General features: G+C 47.0%; 1 protein-coding gene across 1 annotated transcript in view; it reads right to left on the reverse strand.

Annotated features, from left to right (window-relative positions):
• Positions 1–644: 644 nt before the first annotated feature.
• LOC308166139 (lamin-A-like) overlaps positions 645–14936 on the reverse strand; it is a 37863-nt gene continuing 23571 nt past the window's right edge. The window contains exons 3-13 of the mRNA XM_080540397.1: positions 12778–12934; positions 11941–12066; positions 11175–11345; positions 10188–10313; positions 8887–9107; positions 8157–8469; positions 7199–7306; positions 5460–5579; positions 4239–4298; positions 3587–3784; positions 645–3127 (exon numbers count right to left, since the gene is read on the reverse strand). Coding sequence (XP_080396523.1) covers positions 3092–3127; positions 3587–3784; positions 4239–4298; positions 5460–5579; positions 7199–7306; positions 8157–8469; positions 8887–9107; positions 10188–10313; positions 11175–11345; positions 11941–12066; positions 12778–12934 — 1636 coding nt within the window. The 3' untranslated portion in view covers positions 645–3091. The remainder of the gene's footprint in view (positions 3128–3586; positions 3785–4238; positions 4299–5459; positions 5580–7198; positions 7307–8156; positions 8470–8886; positions 9108–10187; positions 10314–11174; positions 11346–11940; positions 12067–12777; positions 12935–14936) is intronic.

Below are 14936 nucleotides of genomic sequence, written 5' to 3' on the forward strand. Positions count from 1 at the left end.
GAGGAAGTTTCCATTCATGTCAATAAGTGTTTCAGTACAACACTACTGCCCCCCTGTGGACCAAGGTGGTATTTCACCACCATGAGAGACTTGAGGTCCAGACTAGAAAGCCAAGGGGGTTGGAGGTAAAGGGGGACGGACCGCAGAGATGTCGGTGCCGTTGTTCGAGGAGACTCGTGGATACATGAAGTGTTTAACCAAACACTGTGGTGGAGGTGGCGGTTTTATTTTGAATGTTGTTGTATCCATGAAGCACATGAAAGGGCTTGCTAAAGGAGGTTTAGGAAAGTGTGAATTAGCATGTCAAGCATTTTTGCCCACAACTGCATAAACCATGGAATAAAGAGGCCTGTGTGTCTATATCCATGTCAAAAGCTTAGGTTCACCCCCATGTTCCCCCATAGTCTGTAGACCATGTCATAGAATATGTGTTTCAAAGGAGGGGGCACAGAGAGCACATATTGAGAGCACATTTTGTTACAGTTAAGCTCCCATATGTTACACATTTTTGAATGGAACCCTCTGTTTTGTATATATTGTACATAAAATGGCTGAACTTTTAATGTGTTCATTTATTTTTTTTCTTCACTTCTGTGTCCTCTCTCTCCGGTATCTGATTGAGAAGCAAACCACACTTTTGTTGGGAAAAAGAATTTTTACTCAAACTGCATTATCTTGAACAAAAAAGACAAAACAATATGTACCATACTCTACTTCAATTGTATGGCTCTTCCATATAAGGCATTGACATTTACATGTATTTCCTCAATCAACATCAATGTAGGTAATCATCTCTTATAAATTGAATTGAGCATTATAAAGATACTTATAAAGATACCCAGCTAGTGCATAATATTAGGTTGCCTGTAAGTGTTTATTTTTAGATAATTGATTCCTGGAATGTTGGAATCATATTGTAACTTCTAAGAAACATTTGGTTTAAGTTACAAAGTATCAAATATCAAGTTCCTTAAACATCCTGGGAACGTTCCAAAGTCAAATAGCTGTTCTTTAACATTACCAGAATGTGTTTGGCGCTAGCTGGGTAAAGTATTTCCGTACAAATATTAAGCACACACACTTTGTAAATCTATAAATCTCATTGTCTGACAAAAGACAAATACTAAACATCTTTGGAATTAGCACTTTTCATATTTCAAGAAAAATATAACCTCAAATTTAAAAAAAAGAATAATCATTGCACGCAAGCAAGTATCAATAAGGCACTTTTGAGATGTGATCAGAAATCACAAAAAGGTAATAAGCTCTATCAAAATAAAGTGAATCTGCGGCAGTAAAAAATCTTGCAATCCCTTGATTTTTGATAGTCGTAGAAATATTAATGAAGTACAAAACAGACACATAATATTGCAAAATAGCCTATCAAGTATTCTCCGGGGAAAGAAAGCCAGACTAATGTACATGCCTCTACTATCTGTGCATTCTAAGGAAAGCTTAGGGGATGGTTGTAGCTCATTTTTCAAAAGTCAGAAAAAATACACATCCTATCCTCCTTTACCCCTGATCCCAACCCCTAAAAAAACAGTCCAAGCCTGGCAAAAGCCATTAAGCTAAAGAATATGAAGAGAGACGAGAGAGACCTATGCATGTATATGTAAGACAAAATATGTCAATGTAAAACTGTCAAGATATCGTACACTTTTGAGGTTCATTACCACTGTTGCTTGTACAACACACTGTCTGATACTGTCAAAGCCACATGATACTGCTGCAGCATGCAGTGATAGATGCCATGTAGCATTTCATGTGACAGTGATTGAGTATATATATATATATATATATATATATATATATATATAATATACTGTGATGAAATATGGCATCTTGTCAGAACAACACACTTTACGGTAATTCTTTTAAATCAACATATTTTGAGACCAACTTTCATTGAAAATATCTTGTATAATCTGTTTAACGAAGATCAAATAAACAGCAACAAAAAAAACAATAAGATGCTATATCTCCTTATAAACTTTCAAAAGCATCAAAGATAATCTTCTTTTTTTTCTCTTTTCCTTTTTTACATGCAAATCATATTCCTCTTATAAATGTTTTTTTATGACAAACGTTATTCCTCTAGTATTACATCCACAAACAAATACAAGCATTAGAGGTCATACATGTTGGCACTTTAAGTCAAACTGTGACAAGGTGAAAGGTCAGATGAGGGTTATCAGCCCCTCGACCACCTGAAATAACCCATTTTATATGACAGTACATTATCAAGCACCAGCTCCTCTGTGTAACTGACTATGGCTTTAGAATGACCCACTCCACCTGTCTCTGTATCGCTGGATAGCCCCGGTCCCGCTAACCCTTCAGTTCAAAGGTTAACTGCATCTCTACTAATGTGACATTCAAGGTGGTGTATGTGGGCATACTGGGGTGCTGACCCCTGCTAGGGACCCCAGGATCCACAACTTGGTTCACTCACTGTGCGTGTTGAGTGTTGACAGCTTGGGTATGAGACATGAAACCCCAGCACGGATCAAAGACTCTGCTACGGCAGAAAGGCAGACCCCTGGGTCAAACACATTGTGTCAAATATTTGACAGCAAGTATTTGAGGTCTGCTTGAGTTAACTTGGTGTTTCTACTTTTGGGACCAGCTTTCGGTTCTACTGTACCAGGAACACAGAATCAAGGGAAGCTCTAGTATTTGAAAGCATTTGAGATACAGTACGTAGTTGACCCCCAGATCTGACGGAACTAACCCTAACCCAGATCTGAAGGAACTCTATCTACTCTCTGTCTGGTTCTCTTATCATGTATATAAGGCCCTTATGCAGTACAAGTAGCTGCCCAGCTTACATGCTATAGCTAGAATATATACAAACACAAACTCATATATTTAAAGTGAATAAGCAGCCCCTAAGCCCTTCGCCAAACACCAAAGCCAATCTAACCCGGCAGATTATAGAATACAAAAAATAAAGACTTGATCATATCATATATAAAACGAAAGAAATTATAATAATAAAAAAAATATCCTGATGATAGAAGTAGAAAAGTGATATGGCTCTCTCTATTGTAGGAGAACTCCTGTCCAGGTGAGGTGGTGGTGCCTGGTCTTACATGATGGAGCAGCTTTCCGGCTTGAGACCTCCCTGAGGAAGACAGGAAGTGACATAGAGGGGGTAAGAGGAAGCGAGGGGACAGGAAGGGGAGTATTGTCACAACAGCTCAAGACACACAAAGGGACAGACACATTGGGACAATGTAGAGAGACTCAGAGAGACACATTCTTGCCTCAGAGATGTGTGTTCTGTGTGCATAAGTATGAGAAAGCTTGAGCATGTACAGCACAGTATATATCACTTATATCCATAAATACACTCAATATCTACAATATCTCTCTCCCCCTCCCTCCCTCCCCCTCTCTCCCTCCCTCTCCCTCCCCCTCTCCCTCTCCCTCCCCCCCAACCACAACTAGTCAATTTCAATCTACAACTTCATTTTACAAACCACAAATACATCCGTTATACATTGCCTACGTCTCGCACTAAATCGAGCGAAATCAAACTTAGACTGTCATGGATTGTCATGGAAGACGTGGTCCTTCTTACCTGTCGAGGTGAGTTGTTCCCCACGATGAAGGAGTGTCCCACCAGGCCCTCGGGCAGCCCCCCCCCGCTGATGAAGGAGCCGCTGGACACCCCCGAGGTGGCGCTGCTGGCACGCTCAGACGGCAGGCCGCACGAGCTGCAGTGGCTGCGCAGGTTGTAGTCACTCTCCACACCGCCGCCGCACGTGCTGTGGGCGCCCTGCAGGGGGCGACAGAGGACACATGTTATTTGTATTGTACCACTGGCTAGAGGTGGCTGGCAGTTGCAGTACAAAGAAAACAGGACACAGACTTTCAAAACTGTCTTGGTAGATCAACAGATGTGGAAATTGTTTGAAAAAATAATAATAAGTATGAATATATATATAGCCATTGATTCCTGAAGAATATAACATTCTATATTATTATATTTAGATATTATAACTTATAAACGCCTAAAGAGCTTTGTTCTGTCTTATCCCATCAGAACCCAAAATATAACCTTGTTCTACTCAATAGATTGTAAACAATGTAATCGTATAGCTTTAAAACGTTTTTTTGTTTTTTCATCTTTTCATTTCTATCTCATAGATGGTCAGTCCATAAATAGCTCGACCGGCGACCGCTTTCTTCTTGTTTGAATCCCAGATTGCCCCTTTTCCTATGATCCTCACCATGTCCTCATCCTCGTCCTCCTGGAACAGGGTACGGGTCACCTTCCTCATCGCCAACTCCTGAGAGAGAAGAGAAGCAATTAGATTAGATCAGATCAGCTGATGTATCACACAACCCCCAGAATATGGAAGGAGAGGAATGATGGGTGCCCAATAGTGAGACACAAATAGTGTGAGTGTGAGTGTGTGAGTGTGAGTGTGAGTGTGAGTGTGAGTGTGAGTGTGAGTATGAGTGTGAGTGTGAGTGTGAGTGAGTGTGAGTGTGAGTGTGAGTGTGTGTGTGTGCGTGCATGCATGCATGTGTGGCTGTGTGTGTGTGTGTGTGTGTGTGTGTGTGTGAGTGTGTGTGTATGGCTGTGTGTGTGTGTGTATGGCTGTGTGTGTGTGCGTGTGTGTGCATGTGTGGCTGTGTGTGTGTGTGTGTGTGTGTGTGTGAGTGTGTGTGTATGGCTGTGTGTGTGTGTGTATGGCTGTGTGTGTGTGCGTGTGTGTGTGTGTGTGCGTGTGTGAGTGTGTGTGTGTGTATGGCTGTGTGTGTGTGTGTGTGTGTGTGTGTGTGCATGCATGCATGTGTGGCTGTGCATGCATGCATGTGTGGCTGTGTGTGTGTGTGTGTGTGTGTGTGTGTGTGTGAGTGTGTGTGTATGTATGGCTGTGTGTGTGTGTGTGTGTATGGCTGTGTGTGTGTGTGTATGTATGGCTGTGTGTGTGTGCATGCATGCATGTGTGGCTGTGCATGCATGCATGTGTGGCTGTGTGTGTGTGTGTGTGTGTGTGTGTGTGTGTGAGTGTGTGTGTATGTATGGCTGTGTGTGTGTATGTATGGCTGTGTGTGTGTGTGTGTGTGTGTGTGTGTGTGTGTGTGTATGGCTGTGTGTGTGTGTGTGTATGTGTGTATGGCTGTGTGTGTGTGTGTGTGTGTGTGTGTGTATGTATGGCTGTGTGTGTGTGTGTGTGTATGTGTGTGTGTGTGTGTGTGTGTGCATGCATGCATGTGTGGTTGTGCATGCATGCATGTGTGGCTGTGTGTGTGTGTGTGTGTGTGTGTGTGTGTGTGAGTGTGTGTGTGAGTGTGTGTGTATGTATGGCTGTGTGTGTGTGTGTGTGGCTGTGTGTGTGTGTGTGTGTGTGTGTGTGTGAGTGTGTGTGTGTGTATGGCTGTGTGTGTGTGTGTGCATGCATGCATGTGTGGCTGTGTGTGTGTGTGTGTGTGTGTCTCACCTCTCCGTTGGCATTGATCAGCGTGGTCTGGAACAGGTCTCCGCTGCCCCAGGTCTTCTGGGTCTTCCACACCAGGTCAGAGGGGGGGTTGTGGGCGCCGCCCCCACCTGAGGCCCAAATCTAGAAGCAGCAAATGGGACACACTGTTACAGTGTGTGTGTGTGTGTGTGTGTGTGTGTGTGTGTGTGTGTGTGTGTGTGTGTGTTACAGCAGGGCTCCCACACTCCCACTGGGCCCATGCAGAAAGATGTGTTCACACTGCAAAAAGTAAATCTAAGGGAGATTAAATATCTTAAATCAAGGCAATATATGCTTGTTATATGTCTGACTGCATTCGTATTTTAGTTTTACTTGTTTTAAAACAATCTTGGCAAGTGACATTTTCCTGTTCTGTTGGCAGATAATTATGCTTATTTTAAGTAATATTTCCCCTATTTTATAGGTTTTTTTCTTGTTTTTGAGAGCTGCCTTTTTGCAGTGCACTCACTCACTCACTGCATGTAAGTCCCTTACACAATTACTACTGTGGATGGCTAGAATAGAACGCACTAAAGAATATCACTCCTACACATTATGGAGCCCTGATACGGCTGGTCTTCATACTGGACTCAGGCGTATCAGAGTATGAGAGTGGAGTGGAGCTCACTCCTCGCTTGTGAGGCGGTGTTTGCTCACGCTCGCTCCACATCCTATCCCACGCAACGCTCCAAAACCACTCGCAGAGAAAAGGTTGTAGCTGAGAATTCGCTCCATTTCTTTCAAACAATCATCTAACCTGATCCCGGCGGTTGCTAAGGGCGGGGGAGGGGGGGTCTCAGCCCACACAAACGTGCATCTTGCCCATCCGATCAAAAGTTAAGACATTTAAGATTGCTTTTCTGTATTGTCGATATTCTGAGGGTGTGTTTGAATGTCTAATGTCATATTTGTATTTACCGTGGGTCCATATGCTATGTTGTTCGATTTAGCGTCGCCCATAGCCACCGCTGGCCTACCACTAGCACCCCCGAACCCAACCCCCCCCCCCCCCCCCCGGGGACCCTACCCACCCTAGGCGTCGGTTCTGGCACCCGGGGCCTGATCTAACCCATTTAACAAATACTGACATCTAATCCTGAAAGTATTTACCGCAATTATTTCTAAAGTAATGAGAAAACAGACCGTTTTCTCAGTAATTAAAGTGAAAGTGACACTGGCTTGGAAGGGGACAGCAGGAGTGCTGGCACAGCTTCCTCAGGTTATTGACTAAACATATTTCTATGCAGGATTTATTGGAAAATCTGCTAAATATTTTGGTGGGATCATGGCCCCGAGCAGCCGGCGCGAGCGGCACCGGAGGAGGAGAGAAGGCCAACGCTCCGGTGTTCTGAATACCAAAAGGTCCGGTCGAATCATCGCTCCGTACGGCGGCTAGCTACATCAGAGTTACACATTATGCAGCCAATTCATAGATGAATTATATCCTCTTATCGTTTCCTGATATTTTCTGACGGGGTTCTGAAGGGCGATATATCCCCGGCAGGTCTCAGGTCTGATAGAAAAATCAATGTGCTGTGGAAAAAACATCCTTCCGTTCTGTTTACTCCAGTAAAAACGTGTCAAAACAACTTCTAACAGCGTGAAGAAAAAAAAGAGAGGCAGATTCACAAATACTGTACAGTAGTGTCATGTTGGAGGTAAAAACAGACGGCTTAGTTGACGACAGTGATCCGGAGGGAAGCGGGGGGGGTGGTACTCACGGTGACGGCCTGCCCGGCCTTGAGGGTGAACTTGGGGGGGAACTTGTAGCTGATGGGGCTGCTGGTGCCCACCTGCCTCTTCACCTGCCAGTGGCCCAGCAGCTGGTCCTGTAGAGACACAAGGTGAGACACACCTGGGTCAGGCTCTGTCTCAGACACACCGTTACAATACCAACCCACTTCTTCTAACGATCCTTTTAGTAATAAAACCATCAGCATGTCAGTGTCCTACATGGCATGGAGACAACATGCACATGACATACACACATTCCATCACAGACAAGAGTTGACCCACCCCATAGGTTACACACAGAAAACATAATGTTACACATTTACAGAGCAGTTTCGCACACACACACACACACACACACACACACATACACATACATTTACATACACATACACACACACACATACACATACACACACACATACACATACATTTACATACACATACACACACAGAGACACACACAGACAGACACAGACAGATAGACAGACACACAACTACACACACACACCCACCCCCCACCCACACCCACCCACTCACCCACCCACCCACACACACACCCACACCCAGCCCCACCCACCCACCCACAACCCCCACCCACCCACACCCACACCCACCCCCACACCCTCTATAGTTTAGGGATGCAAACTGGTGATGGCCCAAAAAGGTGACAAAAAATGTTCATGAAAATTGTTGACCTATTTTGAGGTAAAAAAAACGGCTAAAAGGTGACAAGTTTGCAGCCCTGATAGTTACCAGGGGTCACCCCTATCACCCCTGATAGTTACCAGGGGTCACCCCTATCACCCCTGATAGTTACCAGGGGTCACCCCTATCACCCCTGATAGTTACCAGGGGTCACCCCTATCACCCCTGATAGTTACCAGGGGTCACCCCTATCACCCCTGATAGTTACCAGGGGTCACCCCTATCACCCCTGATAGTTACCTCATCAGCCTTGTTGCTGAGGCGGACGTACTTCCCGTCCAGGTCCACCTCGTCCACGGTGACGCGGCCGCTGGCCGAGGCCTGCTGGGAGATGCGCGTGCGGCGTGTCACGGCGCCCCCGGCCAGGCTGGAGGTCTCGCTGTCGTTGTCGTTCAGGCGGCGCTTCTTGGTGCTGGCGCTGCCGGAGGAGTTGCGGCTGCTGCTGGTGGTGGTCTGGAGCAGGCGGGTGGCGACCGCGTGGGACCCGGAGCCAGAGGTGCGGGACACGGTGACGCGGGACACGGTGGGGGGAGGGCTGGGAGACAGACGCAGCCTGGGGGAGGAGGAGGGGGGGGGAGTGGGGGTGAAAGGTTAGAGGGTGGGGAAGGTTTTTTGTTGAGAAAGGGGGCACTGAATGACTGAATGAAATAGCGGCGTTTTAAATGTGGGTTCAGACACCTGTGTGCACTGCAGGGGGTTCCTTGGCAGACTGAATGCTTTCAGCATGCACTGAGTTGTGTGTGTGTGTGTGTGTGTGTGTGTCTGCATGTGTGTGTCATATGCCTCACCTCTCCTCCTCTCCCTACAGTTTTTGTGTCTGTGTCTGTGTGTGTGTGTGTGTGTGTGTGTGCGTGTGCATGCGTGTGTGTGTGTGTGTCCTATGCCTCCTCACCTCTCCTCCTCTCCCTCCAGTAGTTGTGTGTGTGTGTGTGTGTGTGTGTGTGTGTGTGTGTGTCCTATGCCTCCCCACCTCTCCTCCTCTCCCTCCAGCAGCTTCCTGTAGGCGCTGATCTCCATGTCCAGGGCCAGCTTGATGTCCAGCAGCTCCTGGTACTCATCCAGCTGCTGCTGCATCCTGGCGCGCATGTCGGCCATCTCCCTCTCCTTGTCCTCCAGGCGCCGGCGCATCATGTCCCGCTCGCGGGCCAGCGACTCCTCCAGCTCCCGCACCCTAGCCTCCCGCGCCGTCAGCTAACACACACACACACACACACACACACACACAGGGAAACACACAAGGGTAGATGTTATTACTCCTGAACACGTCTATACTTCGATTAACCAAAGTCCAAAAGACGTCCTCAGGGAAGCCGGAATGTGGGTTCAGATGACGTCTTTCGAGGACGTCCAGGTGACGTCTTTAAAACGTCTTGTAGTCCTAGAAACCTGAACCCACATTCCGGCTTCCCTGAGGACGTCTTTTGGACTCTTTGTTTACTGGGAAGCCAGCCCACTTCAAACCCATTTAGCCCTCTGTTTTGATGAGATCCTACAAGAGAACGTCAACTTCCCACAGTCCCACAGTATCTGTCTTTGACCACTGTTATACTGTTTTATACTGTTATACTGTTTTTCATTTCATTCAAGTATCATTGTTACCAAATCTCGAAAGCGGAGTGACCGGAGTTAGTTACTTCACCTGTTCAAGTGCTCTGGGTGTGTGAAAGAAGGACTATTGTCTATCTTTTAATGTCTTATTTCTGTTATGTCTCTTTAAAACAAATCCTAATTCCTTGGACCTTCTTCTTCTTCTAGCATTATGACTGCCAACGGCCCCTGGCCCTGGCAGAGATTACTTTTCTTGCCGATGACTGATGGAAAGATGATTCCCTTACAAAATGTATTTGTTGTAGAACTAATAGGGTGTGTGTGTGTGAGTGAGTGAGTGAGTGAGTGAGTGAGTGAGTGTGTGTGTGTGTGTGTGTGAGTGTGTGTGTGTGTGTGTGTGTGTGTGTGTGTGTGAATGAGCGAGTGAGTGAGTGAGTGAGTGAGTGTGTGAGACAGACCTGAGTGTGTGTGTGTGTGTGTGTGTGTGTGTGTGTGTGTGTGTGTGTGTGTGTGTGTGTGTGTGTGTGTGTGAATGAGTGAGTGCGTGTGTGAGTGTGTGAGTGTGTGAGACAGACCTGAGTGTGTCTACCTGTTTCTGTAGCTGGCTGAGCTGGGAGGCCGAAGAGGTGTGTGTGTGAGTGTGTGAGTGTGTGAGTGTGTGAGTATGTGCGTATGTGTGTGTGTGTGTGTGTGTGTGTGTGTGTGTGTGAGGGACCTGCGTACCTGCTTCTGCAGCTGGCTGAGCTGGGAGGACATGCCCTCCAGGCGGACGCGGCTCTGCTGCAGCTCCTCGTGGGCCGCCCCCACCAGGTGGCTGTTCCTGTCAGCTGACTGACGGGCGTTCTCCAGCTGGGACACAGGAAACAGGAAGTGGAGGCCTACGGTTACATTTCAGATCTCACAGGTACCCGGCGTGGGTAACAAGACGTCAGTGACTGCATCAAGCGCATCTGGAGACTACAATGAGGATGATGTGGAACACCAGAAGAAGACACCTACAGCCAGGTTGTGTTAGCCCACAAGTACTTACTTACGAAACCGTTGTCATATTAAAACCCAACTTTTTTGCATCTGGAACTAGAGTGTGAGTGCGGCTTCTACTCCTTTTAATAGTATTTAGTTCCGTCGCCAGCACCTCGCCCAAGTTTTCTACGGTGTGCGTTCTCTTCTTTTCCTTCTTTAAGCCCACAAGTACTGTACCATTATTCCTTTAAAAATTGACCTTTACTGACCATTAAGTAGAGCCAGCAGATGCACTGGGTAAGAATAATAATAATAACTTTTATTTGTATATCACTTTTCCTGCAAAATATTGTAGATGTAAAAGAAAAGAATGATGGGGGCGCTTAGGTGGCGTAGTGGATTAAGCGCTGACCATGTACCGCAGGGCTCTCGGTTCGATTCCAGCCACGGACATATCCTGCATGTCATCCCTTCTCTCTCTCTCACCCATCCTTCCTGTCATAATCTCTACTATATCTGTCATTAGTATTATATGAGTGGGACTGCCCCACTCAGAAAAAATAACTTACAAAAAAAAGAATGAGAAAAGAATGTAGATGTAATGTAAATGGAGCCAACGCTTGTCTTCACACTAGTCTCAGGCAAGGTGACTGATTATGGGAGAATGGTTCCCAAGCGTGTGGTTCCCAAGCCACCTCTGCTGTGGTATACCTGCTGTACTCAGAGTGGTGAGGAGCACCTCCGTACCTTGGAGTTGAAGGTCTTCTCGATCTCCTCCTTGTAGATGCGGACCTGCTCCTCGTGCTGGGCCCGCAGCTCCATCAGCGCCTCGGACAGCTTGCTGTCGTAGTCTACAGAGCGGCCGCCGTCCACCTCCACCACGCGGGTCTCGTGCCGGCGCTTGGTCTCCCGCAGCTCCTACAGAGACGGGGGGGCGGGGAGGGATAATAATAATAATACATTTTATTTATGGGCGCCTTTCAAGGCTCTCAAGGACACCTTACAAGACCTAGATAAAATACACAGACAGGTGTGATGGGAGGAGGGACACACAGACAGGTGTGATGGGTGGAGGATACACAGACAGGTGTGATGAGTGTGGAGGGATACACAGACAGGTGTGATGGGTGGAGGATACACAGACAGGTGTGATGAGTGTGGAGGGATACACAGACAGGTGTATTCCGTGACTAAATGACATTCAATGACTTACAATGGCGGGAGTTGGCACATTTCTGATTTCTGATTTACCACAGCAAGTAATCGACATGTTTTTTTAAAGATGACAAGAATATTTAGTCTAGAAGCTTTTCACCATCAGATATTAGCGAGTTGTTTGTCCGAGTTCTCTGCCTGTAGTGACTTTTGCTGTGATATGATTGGACAATTTCTATTTTGGGGGCGTGGCTTAGCGAAGGGAGGGGAAGGGAGGAAAAAGGAGGGAGGGGAAAAGAAGGGAGAGGAAAAGGACAAAGCGACAGTGGTGGAGGTGGAGGTGGAGGTGGAGGCTCACCTCGGAGGAGATGTTCTTCTGGAACTGCAGCTCCTCCCTCAGGGTCTGCAGGCGGTTCTCAGCGTCCACCCGCCTCAGCATCTCATCCTGCAGCTGCTTCTTAGCATCGCCCAGACTGGCCTCCAACTGGAGAGAGAGAGAGAGGGGGGGGGGGAGAGGGGGAGAGGGAGAGAGAGAGGGGGAGAAGAGAGAGAGAGAGAGAAAGAAATAGAGAGAAAGAGAGAGAGAGAGAGAGGGGGGGGAGAGGGGGAGAGGGAGAGAGAGAGGGGGAGAGGGAGAGGGGGAGAAGAGAGAGAGAGAGAGAAAGAAATAGAGAGAAGGAGAGAGAGAGAGAGGGGGGGGAGAGGGGGAGAGGGGGAAGAGAGAGAGAGAGAAAGAAAGAGAGAAAGAGAGAGAGGGGGGGAGAGAGAGGGGGGAGAGAGAGAGAGAGAAAGAAAGAGAGAGAGAAAGAGAGAAAGAAAGAGAGACAAAGTGAGAGAGAGAGAAAGAGAGGAAGAGAGAGAAAGAAAGAGAGAGAGAAAGAGAGAGAGGGGGGGAGAGAGAGGGGGGAGAGAGAGAAGGAGAGAGAGAGAGGAAGAGAGAGAGAGAAAGAAAGAGAGAGAGAGAGAGAGAGAGAGAGAGAGAGAGAGAGAGAGAGAGAAGTTGTAGTTCATATGTGTGACCACTAGATGGGGTATAGAAGCTGTTCTGTCCACGGCCGTCCCACGGCCCAAGTTTCACTAACAGAACAACCCCGGGTGCTGGTCCTGGAGGAATCCTGTTCCAGAACCCTGCATTCAGCATCATGGTGTTGGTGCTGCTGGTACACATACCAGGTGAGGTATCTCCGTCTCTTACCTTGGCCAGCTGTGCCTTCAGGTCCCGGACCTCCAGGTCCAGAGAGCGCTTCTCCCCCAGGGCGGTGGCCAGAGACGCCTCTTTGGAGTTGAGCAGAGCCTCCAGGTCCCTCAGCCGGGCCACAGCCACCTCCAGGTCCGACTCCTTCTTCCCGTTTCTACGGAGACATAAGGAAAGGGTAGGAAAGCATGTTAGCTTAGCATAGGGCTTCTCATTGAGTAAGTAATGCAGTATTGTTGTCACGAGGAAACAAAATCTTGTTTGAAATGTAGGCGGCTTACTTCAAAATCCGTCATTGCTTTTCTGTATCGAATTTCTGCATTTGTCACTGTGTCTGGAACGAACTTCCCTACTCAGTGCTACATGAGCTTACATATAAATGCACATGACCACGCAGTCTCCGAGCAATGGATCTCAGTGAATCACATTTCACATAGACAAACAATGTTGGCTGTTTCTCTTTGTGATGGCAACATTTGAGAGATATAATAAAAAAAAAAGAAGGAAGGAATGGAATACCCCTCAACGTATGAGCAAACTGAACTGAATCATACTGCATTGAATTCAACTGAAATGGACGAACTGAAATGAACCCGACCCCAAGTCAACGCCAGCATATTGTCTGTGTGCCGTGCCGTCATAACTCCACTGACGGTGCTCTCGGGGGGGAAACAGAGATAAATTAAAAACATTCACGTTTGTTTGCATGTGCGTGCATTCTGTGTCTCTCTTTTTGTAACCACACTACCCAGGAATCAATTTGCAGTGCTGGTTAAGAAGAAAGAAAAAACTAAACTTGGAACGGTACAGAGGGGGGAAAAACAATAGAGCCAAACAGAATAAAAAAACAAAGAGAAAGTGGTAGCAGCATGTACCCGTTTTGGGGGTTAACAAAAAGCCAAGCAGGAAATAGGCTCCTGCGTTATTAGGTTTGGGCCCAGCAGTTCAACGTTGCTTGTCACTAATGATGCCCATCTGCTGGGGAGGATGGCTTCCAGACCACTCACCCCAACCCTCATGGTCTACCCAAGATGCTCTGTCAGCATGGAGCAGGCCCGCTGCTTTGAATGCATGCATGGACTTCATATTAAACACAATGACATGCACACACGCACATAATGTACGCACACGCATACGTGCACACACGCGCGCGCGCACACACTCGTGCAGAAAGTACACTCCACACATGAACTCCTCTCATACACACGCAAATACACACACACACACTCACACGCACTCACACGCACTCACACGCACGCACACACAAACACACACACACACACACGTGCATGAAAAAATACACTCTACACATGAACTCCTCATACACACGCATGTACACACACACATAAACACATATACTGTGCACTACGTTTCTGCAGCAAAAAGATGGTTTGCCACACACAGACTTTCTCTCTTCAGCTTGCATTGTCTCACGGCTGTCTTACCCCTCCTCATATTTCAAGAGAAGAAAGGGTGAGTGATTTATGAATGTAGGGTTGGCATCTCACCCCATAAACCATCACCATCATGACCACACACACACACACACACACACACACACACACACACACACACACACACACACACACACACACCACCCCTTTTCAGTCACAGCAGAACACTGTGGAAAGTATAAAGAAGAGGCAAAGGAGACACAATCCATGAGTACAGAAGCTCATGTGTAAGGCCAGACAGGATGTGAGCAGATTTGTCTTTTTGGCGCTACATTTACAACATGTTTAGTAGCACCATTCATTATTTAGGTGTTCTTGATTTAAGAATAAAATGCTAAACAATTACTGGAACCTCTGACCCAACATACTCAACCTGGCCTCAGTGATTGGGACTGTGACACTGAGGTATGTCGCCTCTCTTTCTGCTGCATGGAGTGGATCTGTCTAACAGCTTGTAGCGATAAGCCAAACTCGGCTACACACACAGGGAAGCTCAGTGGAGGTTAACAGGCAATCATGTGAGGAATGCTAAGCTAATGCTAGTCATTAGCTAGGTGTGTGTGTGTGTATGTGTGTGTGTGTGTGTGTGCGGGTGTGAGCTGGAGGCTTCCTAAGAAAAGTGAACTGAGAGGAAAGGAATTCTTTCCGGTCAGCAGCAATATCACCAACAAGAGAGTCACTATCTCAAGGCAAAGACCTTCATGC

Source organism: Nansenia antarctica, assembly GCF_963989245.1.
Source record: "Nansenia antarctica genome assembly, chromosome: 10".
Lineage (NCBI taxonomy): Eukaryota > Metazoa > Chordata > Actinopteri > Argentiniformes > Microstomatidae > Nansenia > Nansenia antarctica.